The sequence below is a fragment of the Dromiciops gliroides genome, chromosome 3 (genome assembly GCF_019393635.1).
Source record: "Dromiciops gliroides isolate mDroGli1 chromosome 3, mDroGli1.pri, whole genome shotgun sequence".
In the NCBI taxonomy this organism is placed as follows: domain Eukaryota; kingdom Metazoa; phylum Chordata; class Mammalia; order Microbiotheria; family Microbiotheriidae; genus Dromiciops; species Dromiciops gliroides.
Window position 1 is genome coordinate 580,984,710 of NC_057863.1, and position 16,993 is coordinate 581,001,702.

The 16,993-nt window shown below is 41.3% G+C and overlaps 2 protein-coding genes across 2 annotated transcripts; both read right to left on the minus strand.

Moving 5' to 3' along the window:
- On the minus strand, window positions 1-1,020 carry LOC122747987 (olfactory receptor 52L1-like). The gene has a single exon (XM_043993738.1). It carries the CDS (start codon window positions 1,018-1,020, stop codon window positions 1-3), a length of 1,020 nt encoding a protein of 339 aa, XP_043849673.1.
- Window positions 1,021-15,356: 14,336 nt separating this feature from the next.
- LOC122747988 (olfactory receptor 52K1-like) lies at window positions 15,357-16,358 on the minus strand. Its single transcript, XM_043993739.1, has one exon. The coding sequence runs from the start codon at window positions 16,356-16,358 to the stop codon at window positions 15,357-15,359; it is 1,002 nt and encodes a 333-aa protein (XP_043849674.1).
- Window positions 16,359-16,993: the final 635 nt, after the last annotated feature.

A 16,993-nucleotide genomic window follows, 5' to 3' on the forward strand; every position in this document is an offset into this window, starting at 1 on the left:
TCACCTTGGTAAATCCCTCTCTGGTTGGGTATTTTGCAGCCTCTTTGACTGGTCTTTGGTCACCAGCACTGACTCCCTTCCACAGAGCAATCTCTCCAAATGCTGCCGGATCTCCCTGGTCCTCACCCCATAGATGATGGGATTTAGGGCTCCTGGAAGCAGCAGGTAGATGGCACTGAGCAGGTTCTGCACATCCTGAGATACAGACTTAGCGAACCGGAAGACAATCGAAGTGGAGAGGCCAGAGAGGTAGATGGTGAAGATAACCAGCAGGTGAGAACCACATGTATGTAGGGCCTTGGCTCGGGCATTGCCTGATGAAATCTGGAAGGCAACATAGATGATGCGAGTGGAGGAGGCTCCCAGCAGGGACAGGTCAAAGGTCACTGTGATCAGACGCATGGCCAGTCCCAGCCGGTTGTTGAAGGTTAGGTCCCCACATGCAATACTCAGCAGGGCAATGTACTCACAAGCAAAATGGCGGATCACCGCAGTCCGACAGAAGCGTGCCTGGGAAGTTAGCACTACCAGGGGCACTGCCACAGCTAGGCTCCGGATCAGGGCAGCCACAGCCAGCAGGCCCAATAGGTGTGGTGTCACTAGGTCTGCATAGCGGAGGGGGTGGCAGATGGCGACATAGCGGTCCAGAGCCATAGCCAACAAGAGGTTGTAGTCTAGGAGAAGGGTGAAGTAGATGAAGAACATCTGAGCGAGGCAGCCCTCCAGAGACACAGGGTTTGCATAGTGCACAAACCCCGTCAGCATCTGGGGCACCACGGCAGTGGCAGCACAGATGTTGACGGCTAGGAGCAGGGAAATGAGCACATACATTGGCTGGTGTAGACTTCGATGGCTTGCCACAGTGTAAATGATCAGGGCATTGGCCAACAGAATTAATGCATAGAGGCAGGAAAGGGGAAGAACCAAGAGGGAACGCCATTCCTGTAACCCAGGAAAGCCTACTAGGAAGAAATCTGTGTAGGAGATATTGAAGGTGGTCGTGTTCTCATATTTCTCCATTGTCCATAGTCTTGGGTAGACACCAAGAAAGGGGGTTTAGTGCTGTTGGAACAGAATATTCAAAGTGAATTACTATTTGGGGCTCTAAGCCCAGAAAAGGATGCCAAGATGGAACCAGGCCATAATAATAGCTGATATTTATATAGCACTTTAAGGTTTGCAAAGCAGTCTATCTGTATCTGTCTAATCTATATACCTATATCTAATCTACAGAGGCAGCTACATGGCTCAGTGGATAGAGTGTTGGCCCTGGAGTCAGAAAGACCTGAATTCAAATGTGGCCTTAGACACTTGACAGCTGTGTTGCTGGGAGTCACTTAATTTCTGCCTTAATCCACTGGAGAAGGAAATGGTAAAGCATTCTAGTATCTTTGCCAACAAAACTCCATGGACAGTATTGTTACGATCCGTGGGGTCAGGAAGAATCAGACACAAGTGAATGCCTATATCTGTGCTTCTATCTATATCTCTACTTTATGTCTATGTCTGTGTCTATATCTTTACTTATATCTAAATCTATTTCTATGTCTATATCTAAGAACACACACATATACACAAATGCACATGTATTTATATATGTATATCTGTGTGTGCATAAATGTATATGTAGAAACTATTTTACAAATTTAAAGTTATATAAATCTATAAAATCTCATTTGATCCTCATGCCAGTCCTAGGAGGTAAAAGGTATTTTTATCCCCAACTGAGGCTAAAAATAGGTTAAGTGACTTGCCTGGGGTCACACAGCTAGTAAATGTTTGAATCAGAATTCAAATTCAGGTCTTCCTGACTCAAAATCTGTCACTCTACTTTGCCAATGACCTTACTGATCCTCTGTCAATTTCCCAGAGTGTGAAATCCTACTCTGAATCATTTCAGAAGAAAAGTCTTCATTCCCAGGGCTCTCTCACCTTGCCCAGAACTGTCAGAGCTGACTTGGCTGCCCAATCAGAGAATTGCCAACACAACTCTTAATTGCCTTTTTTCTTCACTTACTTCACGGTCTGTGTACTTAATCCTAACATCCATTTTTCTCTTTCCCCTTTCTTCCTTATTTCCACACAATAGAGACCACAAGAAGCCATTTTCAAGCTTTTCCCCTGACTTAATCTTCCCAACCCCCAACCCAGGTACAAGTTAGTCTACAAATCGCAGAATCTTGAGGTTAGAAGGGACCACAGGGGCCAACGCGTGGCTAGCCAGTCTCCGTTTCTAGTGAGGAGGAACCTATTCCATTTTTGGTTAGCCCTGAGCCTTGGGAAATGTTCCTTACATTAAACTTAAACCGGGCAGCTAGGTGGCACAGTGGATAAAGTACCGGCCCTGGATTCAGGAGGACCTGAGTTCAAATTTGGCCTCAGACACTTGACACTTTCTAGCTGTGTGACCTTGGACAAGTCACTTAACTCTCATTGCCCTGCCAAAAAAAAAAAAAAGAATATTAAAAAACCCCCTTAAACCAAACTCTGCAGCTTCTGTCAACTGCTCATAGTTCATGAGGCCAAGAATAACAAATACAATCTCTCTTCCATGTGACTGCTCCTCAAGTATTTATATACCCCATAAGTCTATGCTTCTTTAGAAAAAACTCTCCAAAGTTACCAATGATCTTAGATGCCAAATCCAATGGGTTTTTCTTTATCTTCATCCTTCTTGATTTCTCTGCAGCTTTTGACACTGTTGATCACCCTCTTTCCTTGGCCTTTTCTCTCTGGGATTTTCTAATATTTCTTTCCTCTGGTTCTTTTCCTATCTGTCTGACCACTCCTCCTTTGCTGGTTCTTCAACAATGGGTGTCCACTAAAGCTCTGTCCTTGGCATTCTTCTTTTTTCATTCTATTCTATTTCTCTTGGTGATATCATCAGCTCTCAAGGATTCAATTATCATCTCTATGTTGATGATTCTCAGATCTAACCTCTCTGCTGATCTGTAGTCTTTTGTTTGTTTGTTTGTTTGGTGGGGCAATTGGAGTTAAACGACTTGCCCAGGGTCACATAGCCAGTAAGTGTTAAGTGTCTGAGGCCAGATTTGAACTCGGGTCCTCCTGACTCCAGGGCCCGTGCTCTGTCCACTATGCCACCTAGCTGCCCCGTGACCTGTAGTCTTACATCTCCAATTGCTTTTTGAATGTCTAGTGCTGGATGTCTCATAGTCATCTTAAACTGAACATGTCCAAAACTGAACTCATTATCCTTATAAATGCACCTCTTTTCTTAATTTCCCTTTTGCTGTGGAGAGTATTGTGTTCTTCTCTGTCATATCATTCTCTACTTATCATTCTCTCTTATCCTTGTTATAGCCAGTTATAGGGGAAGGATATGAACGTTTCAAGAATGAAATTATGAAGACATAAACTGAGAGAATTTGAAGAAGGAAGGAAGAGGAAGCAGTTTATAGAGACTAGTGTGTATGCACGGGGAACTGAGACCAACTTAGATATTTAAAACACATGTATTCGAGGCAGTGGCAGGTAATAGGAGACAAACACAAATGTATGAACTTGAGTTTTGTTGCAGAAAAATTCTAGAATATTTTATTTAAGGAACAGTGAACATTTAAAAAACGAAGTCATGATCATATAGATAGAGATGGCTTCTTTAAGAATAGGCTACATGGGGGCAGCTAGATGGCGCAGTGGTTAAAGCACCGGCCCTGGATTCAGGAGTACCTGAGTTCAAATCCGGCCTCAGACACTCGACACTTACTAGCTGTGTGACCCTGGGCAAGTCACTTAACCCCCTATTGCCTCCAAAAAAAAAAAAAAAGAATAGGCTACACTAGGGGCAGCTAGGTGGTGCAGTGGATAGAGTACCGTCCCTGGAGTGAGGAGCACCTGAGTTCAAATGTGACCTCAGACCCTTAACACTTACTAGCTGTGTGAATCTGGGCAAGTCACTTAACCCCAATTGCCTCAGTAAAAAAAAATAAATAAAAAAGAATAGGCTACACTAGACAAATGTCATTTGCTTTGTGGACAGAGTTATTAGAGGGGTGGCCCAGGAAAATGTTGTATTTGGCTTACTTCTATTTTACCAAAGCCTTTTGACCAAGTTTTCCATGAGCCTTGTGAGAAGTGTGGGCTAGATGAGCATACAGTTAAGTGGATTCAGAGCCGGATGACTAGACTCAAAGAGTATGCATTCAGCACCTAAAGCCAACTTGAAAGGAGATCTCTTATGGTTCTTGTTGTCCTGGTGTCACATTGGAAAGAGTATAGAACCTGGAGTCGGGAAGACCTGAGTAAAATCCTATGTCAGACACTGACTAACTGCGCTACCCTGAGTAAATCATTCAATTTCTCTGTGTTTTAGTTGCTTCATTTGTAAAATGGGGATAATAGGGGCAGCTAGGTGGCGCAGTGGATAGAGCACCGGCCCTGGAGTCAGGAGTACCTGAGTTCAAATCTGGCCTCAGACACTTAACACTTACTAGCTGTGTGACCCTGGGCAAGTCACTTAACCCCAATTGCCTCACTAAAAAAAAAAAAAATGAGGATAATAATAGTACCTACCCTTCTCAGGTTGTAGTGAGGATCAATAGAGTTAACATATGTAAAGTGCTTTGCAAATCTTAAAGAACTATGTAGATGCTGGCTATTCCTGTAAAGCTATCTACATAGCATGTTTATTGGATTTGAAAATGGCACAAAAGCAGTTGGGAATAGCTGACACTCTAAATGAAGACAGAGTCAGTATCTAAAAATACCTCCATAGGCTAGAACAGTTCTCAAACGTTTGTCTCAGGACCCCTTCACACTCTTCAAAGAGCTTTTGTTTATCTGGGCTATTATCTATGGATATTTACCATATTATAAATTGAAACATGTTAGTATGATTATCAAAATAATTTTGACCTTGTGGCTAGAATATTGGGCCAAATAGAATCACATGAAATTTTAAATGATGACAGTTGCCCTTCTCCAGTCCTGTTGCACCCTCCCACTCTCTTTAATCTTTCTAGATGCTGGACACAATGCCTACAAACTATTTTATCACCCTGGTGTATAGTTAAACTGAACCTGCTGACTTTAGACTCATTCAGAGTATGTAGGTACTTCGTTCATCTTATGTTTCAACTCTCTTTTATATAGTTTTGTGCTGTTCTCTCCAGTCTGAAGATCTTGCCTCTTGGTTGGGAAAGTAGAAGCAAAGTAAGAGTTGTCATTCTGACCTCTCTACCTTGACCATTATTGTTATCTTATTCACTCTGAGAAGCAGTCCTTTATCCTAGCTGATCTTCCCCTTGACTAAAACATAACTTTTATTTTTTAAAAGCCCTATTTGGTACTTAAAATTCTTCACCAGACTCAGATAATTCTGAGTATTAGTGTTCCCAACTCCATTCCAACAAGACCATTGTCATTCTTAAATAACAATAATAGCCAGCACTTATCTAACACTTAAAGGTTTGCAAAGCACTTTACAAATATTATCTCATTCAATCCTCACAACAGCCATGGGAGGTAGGTGCTATTATTACCCCCATTTTATAGATGAGGAAACTGAGGCAGATAGAGACTAGGTGACTTGCATAGAGTCACACAGCTAGGAAGTGTCTGAGGCCAAATTTGAACTCAGGTCTTCCTGACTCAAGGTGCAGGGGTATATAGTATGCTAAGTAGTATGTATGCTAAATAGTATGGTCCCACCATACTACTTAGCTGTCTCTTTCATATTTGTCTACCCGCCCCCCCTGCCGCTGCTTGCTTTTACATCCTTCTTCCGTATATGTATTTTTAAAAATCTAAGTGTGTCTAAGAGTCTTAAGTAGAAATAAATACAATTGTTGGCGTGACTTTCTCTAATCCCTCTCATTCCCTTCTTGGCACATAGAAGTATTTTAACAAATACTTTTTCATTCATTCATTTCTCCATTAACCTATTCTTTCCCATTGTTAGACTATGGATACCTGTCTTGTCCTCTTTTATGGTCACAGCAGAAATAACCCACCAGAGGAATGCTGTTAGATATATTTATACATGAAGTCTGTCCAGATAGAGACTACTTGATCCTAAAATATTCTATAAATTTCTGAAGAAGCAGACTAGCCATGTAATACCAATCTCTGTATCTCCTCATCTTTTGACCCCAGAAGAGGATGCTATCTTTGCTCTGGAGCCCAATTGAAATGAATTTGGATTTGCCCCCCAGGATTCTCAGGAGTTCATTGGTCTATTCTTCTCATTCCAGGTTTCCCTTCAGCAAATTAGGAATATTTTTGATGTATCCTATGTAATCCCCTAGGTAGTTATCTGGTTGTCTACCTATCTCCTCCCTCCAAGGATCAAAGAAAGAAATACAAACAGGTAAACAGAAAAATTCCCACTACCTTAAAATCAATACAATTCGGCAAAATTTTTATCTTCAGAGTTTAAAAAAGACACCTCAATTCTTTGTTGTAGTCATTTTTCAGTTATGTTCTAGTCTTTGTGACCCCATTTGGGGTTTTCTTGGCAAAGATACTGGAGTGTTTTGCCATTTTCTTCTCCAGCTCATTTTACAGATGAGGAAACTGAGATAAACAGGGTCAAGTGACTTGCCCACAGCTAGTAAATGTTTGGGCCAGATTTGAAGTCAGGTCCTATTGATTCCTCTCTATCCACTGTGCTACCTAGCTGCATCTTCGATTCTTTAGTATGAGACATAAGATAGAATATGAGAGCTGGTAGTAATTTCAGAGGTTAACTCTTTTTGTGTCATTGTCTTCTTTGTGTCATAGGCAATCTGGTGAGGCCTATGAAATCCTTCTCAGAATCATATTTTTACATATGTAAAATAATGAAATTATATTGTAATATTCTCTCTCTGTCTCTGTCTCTCTTTCTCCTCCCCCCAAGTGTATGAACTTTAGGCTAAGAATTCCTAATATAGTCTAAGCTTCTTATTTTACAGATGAGGAAAATGAATCTCAGGGAAGGGAAGTGATTTGTACCAAATCATTTTAGGAAGTTCTTCCTTATATTGAGCTAAAATCTACTTTTCCCCATCTTCCCCTGGCATCCCCACCAACATTGCTCCTAGTTCTTCCATCTGACACCAAGCATAAAATGTCTATTCTTTTTCTGATATTTGACGAGAGACTTTATGTATCTCTTAAATCTTTTCTTCACTTGACTAAATATATCCATTTCTTTCATCTGATCATTCTATGGTATGGTCTCCAGTCACTCCCCCCTCCTTATGGTTTCCTTCCTTTGCATCTTCCCTAACACCTTAATGCACTTAAAATGTTAGAGCCAGAATTGAAAATGATATTTCAGATATCTTCTGACCAGTATAGTTACCCATCCCAACTTGTTCCTTCACTCCCTCATCCCTCCTCTCACCAGGGAAGTTTTCTTCCTGTTCTTCTTCAGCCTGCAGGAAAGATGGGTCTGAAGTCTGTACCTAGTTCTTCTCTGTGGCTAAGAGGAAGGGGAGAAAGGATTCATACTGAGACTAACATCCCCCTAGAGAGGTTCTTTCTAACCTCCTTTGCCCCCTGGGGAGCCTGTCAAAGAAAATCACCACAAGAAACCCAGAAGAATGCTCCTTCTCCCTTCCTCCTCTCCCCTTTTCATCTCCTTCATCTTTTCTTCTTTTTCTTCCTTTCTCTCCTCCTGATTTTCTTTCTCTTTTGCCTTATTTTCCTGAAAGAGCACTGGTCTTGGAGTCAGAAAAATCTGGGTTTAAATCCCACTTTAGACAATTACTGGGTGTATGACCCTGGGTAAATCACTTAACCTCTGTTTGTGCCTCAGTTTTCTCATCCATAATTTGAGTAGATTGGACTTGCTGGTCTCTAAGGTCCCTTTCAGCTCTAAATCTATGAACCCTTCTTCTTCTATTTACACTCCTCCACATCATTTCGTTTTTTGGAGACTGGCTCTCCCTGTCTAGCCCAGGTTGGAAATTTAGCAGTAACTCTTGGGCCCAACCCCATTGATGATTGGCACAGAAGTTTTGACCCCACTCTGATTCTGACTAGGGCCAATTTGCCCCTTGATAGGCAGCATGTTGGCTCCTTGCTCCTAGAAGTTTGTCATATTGATGTTGGACTTAGGTCAGACACCCACTGCATCTCTGAACTCTGAATTCGAGTGATCCATCAGTCTCAGCCTTTCCTGGGTAGAGATTTTAGGCATGTTCTACCACACCTGGTCGTAGCACTTTCTTTAGTACAGACCTAGGGAAGAGGAGAGAACTGCAGATAGTGCATGATAGGAAGGAGAAAGGAATCACCATAACTGCCTACATGTAAATGATTCAGTATTATTCAGGTTTTTAAAGGATTCCCTAGTTCAAATTTAGACACTCTGTGTCGGAGCACTCTAACTAGATGTGAGACTGTAAGCAAGTAAGCAAGTCACTTGCTTCTCTGAACCTCAATTTCTATATCTGTAAAATGATAATGCTAACATCTCCCTATCCATTTCACAGTGAAAAATCATTTAGGATTGTAACGATTGGAATAACAACACCTGCTGGAGATTTACTGTAGAAGAGTTCTGCCATGAAGCGAAGGTCTTTGAGGGCAAGACCCAGGAGTCTTTTCTTTGGCGTCAGGAAGTGACCCAGGCTAGTGGGAGGAGGAAGGAAGAGACTGGCGCTCAGTCTCGCGCTCTTTCCTCTGGACTCTGGTGGAGAGCGGAGCTAGAAATGTGCTCTCCCTTTAATAGATAGGAATCTAGGCCTTTCTCTCTCTTTACCAAATTCTTATTCTCCTTAATAAATGCTTAAAAGTCTAACTCTTGCTAAAGCTTATAATTTATTGGTGACCACTCATTAGATATTTTAGACAGTTTAGCTAGAATTTTAGCCCTTAACAGGATAATGGATATGAAAGCATTTTGCTTACAGAAAAATTCTACAAAAAAGATTGAGTCTACCTGCTACCTCCTCTCTCTTTTTTCTTATCTCCTGATATAGGATCTAATCCCTTCTAAATATGAACTGGGTCATCTGTCTGGAAGAAGGCACGTGGTATATTAAATGGAACACAATACTGGATTTGAAGTCAGAAAGACATGAGTTCAAATCTTCCCTGAGACACTCCCTAGCTGTGTGACCCTGGGCAAATCACTTAATCCTCATTGCCCAATAAAAAAACCACAAAACAAAACTGGCTAAGTATCCTCCCCTTGTTACTCTCTCTCTAACATGAAAGTGGAAGGGAATAAGTATTTATATAATGCCTACTATGTGCCAGGCACAAATCTGTGAGGTAGATGCTATTATTATCTCCATTTTACAGTTGAGAAGACTAGGCATACTGAAGTTAAGTGACTTGCCTAGGAAGCATCTGAGGCTGAATTTGAATTCAGGTCTTCTTGACTCTAAACCCAGTGCTCTAACCACTGAACCATCAGTGGCCTCTAGGTGGTCTGCCTTTGATCTTCTTCCTGCTAAGTATCAAGGACAACACTCCTCCCTCTCTCTGGCCAAGGCTCAGGACCACTTCCCAGCACGAGAGCTCTTAAGATTTTGTCTGAGGGCTTGTTTCCCTTAAATATGACCTCTTTCAAGGCTACTTGCCTTCTCACACCAGGCCTGCAGGATGCTTGTGATGATACTTAAACTGGTAGAGAGAGGGGCTAGACTCAGACTCAGAAGACCTGAGTTAAAATCCTGTTCCATACTTCGTAGCCGTGAGGACTTGGGTAAGTCACTTACTCTCTCTGAGATTAAGTTTCATTATATTTAAAGTGGGGGTAATAATATGAGCATCTATTCTCAGCAATACAATGATCTAGAGGACTCATGGTGAAGGATACTATCCCCTTCAGAAAAAAGAACCGATATTGATTGAATACAGACTGAAACATGCTATTTTCGCTTTCTTTCATTTTCTTTTATTTAAGTTTTCTTATATAAGATGACTAATATGGAAATGTTTTACATAATTATATATGTATAAGCTATAGCTGATTGCTATGCTTAAAGCCTCCATAGATGAAGAATTAAAGAATAAATAGAAATACTTGATATGTGTCTATGTATACATATATGTGTGTGTGTGTGTGTGTGTGTGTGTATGTGTAGCACATAAATACTTAAAGGAAAATTTATTTTAATTGGAGTGTTAAGGGCTAAAATTCTAGCTAGTCTGTCTAAAATATTTAATGAGTGGTCGCCAATAAATTATAAGCTTTAGCAAGAGTTAGACTTTTAAGCATTTATTAAGGAGAATAAGAATTTGGTAAAGAGAGAGAAAAAGGCCTAGATTCCTATCTATTAAAGGGAGAGCACATTTCTAGCTCCGCTCTCCACCAGCGTCCTCAGGAAAAAGCCGAGACTGAGCGCCAGTCTCTTCCTTCCTCCTCCCACTAGCCCGCGTCACTTCCTGACTCCTGGTCTTGCCCTCAAAGACCTTCGCTTCATGGGCAGAACTCTTCTACAGTAAGTATCCAGCAGGTGGCATCATTCCAATCGTTACAGGAGGAAATAATAGGACATCTAGGTGGCACAGTGGATGGAATACCAGCCCTGGACTCAGGAGGGCCTGAGTTCAAATGCAGCCTCAGACACTTGCTAGCTGTATGACCCTGGGCAAGTGACAACTCCATTTACTACAGTTTCCTCATATTTGAAATGAGCTGGAGAAGGAAATTGCATTCCACTTTAGAAAACACCAAATGGAGTTACAAAGAGTTGTAAGGACTAATAACTAAACAGCAAGTAATAGATAGTAAAACTATAAAAGTGGGAGATCTCTCTTATAGCATAAGCAGCATTCAAACTGGTCTTCCTTACTTCAAGTCCAGCAATTTATCCACTATACCATGCTGCTCTTCCTAAAAGTTAAAACTACTACCCCAAATGAGAACTGGGTGTCCCCCGAGGTTGTATGCACCCGTTCTAGTAGAGGCTGCATGATGTAGCTTTTGAGATCTCTTCCAGCTCTGAGCTTCTCAGATTCAGGGAATCAACTGAACTTTGAGTAAGTCAAGAAAGAATAGTATGCATTTATTTTTGCATTTTTGTTACATTAGACTTTTTTCAAGCATTTATTTTCTCCCATTTTCTCCCTTGCCCCCACTGAAAACCCTTGCATAAGTAAGGAAAACAAATTCCCATTCCAGTCACGTTAAAAAATATGTGCATTTACTTTATTTCCAGTTCTTTGCTACTACAAAAGTGCTCTTAAAAATATTTTGGTGTATTTGAACCTTTTTTTTCTGTCATTTATCTCCTTAAAGTATGTGCACAGCAATAGAATCTTTGGGTCATAGGGTATAGACATTTTAATTACTTCTTAACATAATTCCAAATTACTTTCCAGAATGTTTGGATCAATTTGCCACTCTACTAATCGTGCCTATCTTTCTTTCTTTCTTTTTGGTGGGGCAATGAGGGTTGGGTGACTTGCCCAAGATCACACAGCTAGTCATGCCTATCTTTCTTTAACCCCTTCAACATTGACTATTCCCATCTTTGGCCATATTTGCTAATTTTTCTGGATGTGAGGTGAGACTTCAGAGTTTTTTCAATTTACGTTTCTTTTATTATTAGTGATTTGGAGCAGTCTTTTACATAGTTCTCAAAATGAATTTACTTAAGAAGGGAACTACTGGGGCAGCTAGATGGTGCAGTGGATAAAGCACCGGCCCTGGATTCAGGAGGACCTGAGTTCAAATCCAGCCTCAGACACTTGACACTTACTAGCTGTGTAACCCTGGACAAGTCACTTAACCCTCATTGCTCTGCAAAAAAAGAAGAAGAAAAAGAGGACTACTTCTTGGTGATCTAGGAAAATGCAGACCTGTGCTGTGAAGCTGGACTCTGAGAAGTGGAGGGAGAAAACAAATGCTAAGGGATTTGTATGTCAGACTTAGAGAATTATACACTTGTAGAGAGAAAATGACAGCTGCATCCTTGACAATACATTCTGAGCCCTTCCCAATTTTTCATTGTCAGAGGTTGTTGTTCATCCTTCCTTCTTGAAGAGGACCAATGACATCACAAGGGTGATGTCTTGACTTACACATGAATTGGACTTAAGTGAGGCAGAGCTGCACAAAGTCATCAGCATCACTCTCTCTTCCAGAGTCATATGACTTCAGTGGGAAGACAAAAATCAAGATGCCTGGCAAGGGCCTGGGGTGCAGGGAATGACCTTGGCCCTTCTAAATGAAGGTCTTTCCCCACGTCATGGTATGAGATAAGAAAATAGAGTATGTGGAACACTATATAAATTGTTATATAAATGTCATTTAATATTATCCTGATAGGGAACTTCTAGACCACTGTGGTTGACAAGGGTTTCCATGGGCAAGAGGAGAGGAGGTCAAAGGGAAGGGAACAGGCATTTATTAAACATGTACTATGTGCCAGACTCTATGTTAAGCACTTTACAGATAAGGTCTCATTTAATCCTCACAAAACTTTGAGAGGTAGTTGATATGATTATCTCCATTTTATAGTTGGAAAAAAAAAAACCACTGAGGCAGACATAAGTTATGTGACTTGGCTGATGTGACACTGCTAATAAGTGTCTGGATTTAAACTCAGGTCTTCCCCAGTCCATGTCTAGTGCTCTATTATGCCACTTACCTGCCCCTATGAGAGTGACTCTCATAGTTTTTGTGTTGTAATAGTTTCCTATGGAAATTCAAGGTAGAGGAATTTCAAAGAAACATCAGCAGAACATTATTTCAAATAAAATAACATGTGAAGCATATTGTAGATCTTAAGGTGCCATATACATTTTAATTGCAATTATTATTATACCTTTTGGTTTTTATGTCCTGGATGATAATAGCTAGCATTTATAAAATACTTTAAGATGTGTACAGCTCCGTATGTATGTTATCTCATTTGATCCTCACAACAACTTTGCTATTATTATCTACATTTTACAGATGAAGAAACTGAGGCCGAGATATACTAAATGACTTGCCCAGGACCACACAGCTAGTTAATGTCTGAGGTGGGATTTGAACTCAGGTTTTACTGAATCTGAGTCCTGTACTCTTTTTTTATTTTTTTTATTATTTAAAAAAAATTTTTTTTGGTGAGGCAATTGGGGTTAAGTGACTTGCTCAGGGTCACACAGCTAGTAAGTGTTAAGTGTCTGAGGCTGGATTTGAACTCAGGTACTCCTGAATCCAGGGCCAGTGCTTTATCCACTGTACCATCTAGCTGCCCTGAGTCCTGTACTCTTATTTACTATGCTACCATGTATCAGAATTCCACAGAATCTCAAAAGGGCCTTCATAGGTCATATTGTACCCATACCAAACAAATGGTTATCCAGTCCCTGAATGAAGAGATACTTCAGTGAGTGAAAACTTTGTTCAGTCATTTTTAGTCATAGCCGACTTTTCATGACTCCATTTGGGGTTTTCTTGGCAGAGAGACTGGAATGGTTTGTTATTTTATTCTCCAGATCATTTTACAGATAAGGGACTGTGCTGAACAGGATGAAGTGACTTGCCCAGGGCCATGTAGAGGCCAAATTTGAACTCAAGAAAATGAGTTGTCCTGCCTCCAGACCTGGTGCTCTGCACACTATGGCGCCACCTAGTGGCCAAGTGAAAAGTGGATGCCTCCAGAGGTAGCCCGCTCCACTTTTGGATAGCTCTAATTGTTGGAAAGACCTGAGTTCTCTGACTTTGATATGGCCTAGGGAATTAATCAGTCTGTCAATAAGCATATATTAAGAATTTACTGTGTGCCAGTCAATATTATCGAGCTCTGGGGATACAAAAAAGGGCAAAAACAGTCCCAGCCCTCAAGGAACTTTCCCTTCTAATGGGGGAGATAACATGCACATAGAAAGAGATATAAGGTACATAGGAAGTAGATAAAGGAGAACCTTAAAGGGGAAGGCACTGGCAGATGGGTGGAGCAGGAAAAGCCTCTTGCAGAAGATGGTGTTTAAGTAATACCTTGAAGAAAGCCAGGGATTCCAAGAATCAGAGGTGAGGAAGGGGAGCGTTATAGTTTTGGAGTCCGTCAGTTGCAAAGGTCCAGGAGCCTTTGATAGAATCTTGTGTGTGATGAACAATAAGTAAGCTGGGATAGATGGATCGTAATGTCATAGGGGGACATAAGAAGACTGGAAAGATAGGAAGGGAAGAGGTTGTGAAGAGCTTTAAATGAAGATCCCCCTCCTCCCCTCTGCCCCAGAGTATTTACTTGATCTTGGAGTTCATTGGGAGCCGCTGAGGTTTCTTGAGTCAGAACTGCATTTTAGGAAGATCAGTTTGGGAGCTGCATGGAGGGTGAATTAGAGTGAGGAGAGGCTTGAGGTAGGAAGACCAATCGAAGTTCTGTCAAACTATAAGCCTCCATAGATGTCAAAGATAATTTGGTGAACTTTGTGTGACAGTTTCATCACAGTTTAATCCCTTTGGTATTTGCTGTGCCTGAGATCACTCAGGAGCCACATGAAACATGCTGAAAACAAAGGCATGGGTAACCCACCCAGGAGGACCAACCACTCACTTATTGACTCACTGTTTAAAGTCACAATGGTCCTACACCTTTGAGATCAAAGATAACTTTGCCCTTGGTTATTATATAATGATAGGTGCATATCCCTTGTCTTTAGTTAAATGGGGGTAAGTATCTCACAGGGCAACTAGGTGGTGCAGTGGATAGAGTGCTGGGCTTGGAGTCAGGAAGGCTCATCTTCCTGAGTTCAAATCTTGCCTCAGACACTTATTAACTGTGTGACCCTGGGCAAGTCACTTCACTCTGTTTGCCTCAGTTTCCTCATCTGTAAAATGAGGTGGAGAAGGAAACAGCAAACCACTCCAAACCAACAACAAAGTAGGGATGATAATAGCACTTCTGTCTCAGGGTATGTAAGGATCAAAGGAGATATTTTGTAAAGCACTTTGCAAACCATAAGTTCAATAAAAAATTATTATTGTTATTACTTTGTCTTATGCTTATTTGTTTATGTGTTGCATCCCCCTTATTATACTTCAAATTCTTTGATGGCAGGGACATCTTTCCCTTTCAGTGCTAGACATGGGGCCTTTCATGTAGCAGGAACTTAATAAATGTTCAATTGAATTGAATGGGGGGTAAGGAAGGGAACAAACATTTATTTATCACCTACTATATACCACATACTATGCTACTTTACAAATATTATCTCATTTGATTGAATAAAATAACCATGTTCAAATATTAGAAGACTCATCACTTAGAACTAAAAAGCTAATAAGATTGTTGAAGTAAATGATGGAGTAGTATTGTGAGGCTGTAACATTCACTCTCATCCTATCTTAGAGAGCAAATATCAGAAAAAGGATAGACATACTATAAGAACATATGATATAGATTATTGTTGGCTCCTTTTTACTCCTAGGGGTGCATCTGTTTTTCATAGTCCCTGGGGTATTATGAAGGTAGCTCTCTTTGTGGGGGTAGGGATAGATTTTTTTCAGAAGTGACCTGAGGTCCTGCTCTCTGAAATATATTGACCAGATGTTGCCGGATCTCCTTGGTTCTGGCTCCATAGATAACAGGGTTGGCAAGGCAGGGGAGCAGTAAATATAAGGCACTGAGCAGGTTGTGCACATCCTGGGAGGCACTGCGAGCTGCACGATAGACAATGGAAGAGGAGAGTGTAGAGGAGTAGACAGTGAAGATGACCAGTAGGTGGGAGCTACAAGTGTTCAGGGCCTTGGAGCGGGCCCCACCAGAGGAGATCCGGAAGGCAGCATGGATGATGCGTGTGTAGGAGGTGCCCAAGAGCAACATGTCTAGGACCCTGTTGAAGACCCGGACTGCAAGCCCCACTGTTTTGTTGAGTGAGATGTCTCCACAGGACAGCTTCATCAGAGCCATGTGCTCACAGGTGAAGTGACGGATGATGTTGGAGCGACAGAAGCGCACTCTTGAGGCCAGTACTACTACAGGGGCAACAATGCATGTGCTCCTCATTGCTGCTAAGCCCACCAAACCTGTCAACATCTGTCCTGTCACAATTTCTGGATAACGCAGTGGATAGCAGATGGCAATGTAGCGGTCTAGTGCCATAACCAGAAGGATGTTGCAGTCAAAGACAATGAGGAAATAGATAGAGAACATCTGGATAAGGCAGCAGGAAAGAGAAATGCGGTAGTAGCGGGTAGAGAAGCTAAAGAGCATGGTGGGCACAACAGCAGTAGCGGCACAGAGATTGACTGTGAGGAGCAGGGCAATGAGTGCATACATGGGCTGGTGCAGGCTTCTCTGGGTCACCACAGTGTAGATGACCAGACCGTTGGCTGAGAGGATCACCAAATATATGCAGGAGAATGGAAGGATCAGGAGGGACCGAGTTTCCTGCAGCCCTGGGAAACCTACCAAGAAGAAGTCAGTGTAGGAGGCATTGTGTGTCTCATTCTGCCGTGACATCCTTAATGTGATCACTATTAGGTCTCAGGGGTGATGATGGGAGGAGACAAAGTCCCTGGGTCCAATTATCTTTGGACCCAGAAACAGTCTCACTGGGCTGGATGGAGGTGCTTATCCTTCATGAGTCTTTGATGTTCCTAGAGGTGGGGAATAGAACAAAAGGAAACATTATCAAATTCACTTTAATGAGATGTTCCTGAGAAATGGTAGCTTGTTCTTATCTCTCCCCCTCCCAAATGGAGATGATCAGTGTGAAAAAGAAATGTGGGAGGTTTTTTTTTTTTTATCCATCTTCATCAGGGACTTTCCCATCAAATCTTGCTCCTGGTTTTAGCTTTTAATTTTTTGAAATACACTTTTTTGGTTTTTTTTTTACATCACTTAAATTTTCCCCCATATTTCTCCTCCTCTCTCCCTCCGAGAGAGCCATCCCATATAGCAATGACTATTTTAAAAGAAAAAGAGGAAGAAGAGAAAAAAAATCACCCAAACATTAACACTTTACGTTTCTAATTTTACTCCTAAAAGCCCTTGCCATTTCACTATCCCTTTCTGTGGTGATAACCTCTCTTGCTGTTATCAGCTCTTTTTGATCACTCAATGTAATTTTTGTTAACATTTAGAAGTACCTTCAC

What these genes read in the sequence shown, in the direction of transcription:
- LOC122747987 (XM_043993738.1), bottom strand. Translation starts at nt 1,020, where the DNA reads ATGGAGAAATATGAGAACACGACCACCTTCAATATCTCCTACACAGAT.
- LOC122747988 (XM_043993739.1), bottom strand. Translation starts at nt 16,358, where the DNA reads ATGTCACGGCAGAATGAGACACACAATGCCTCCTACACTGACTTCTTC.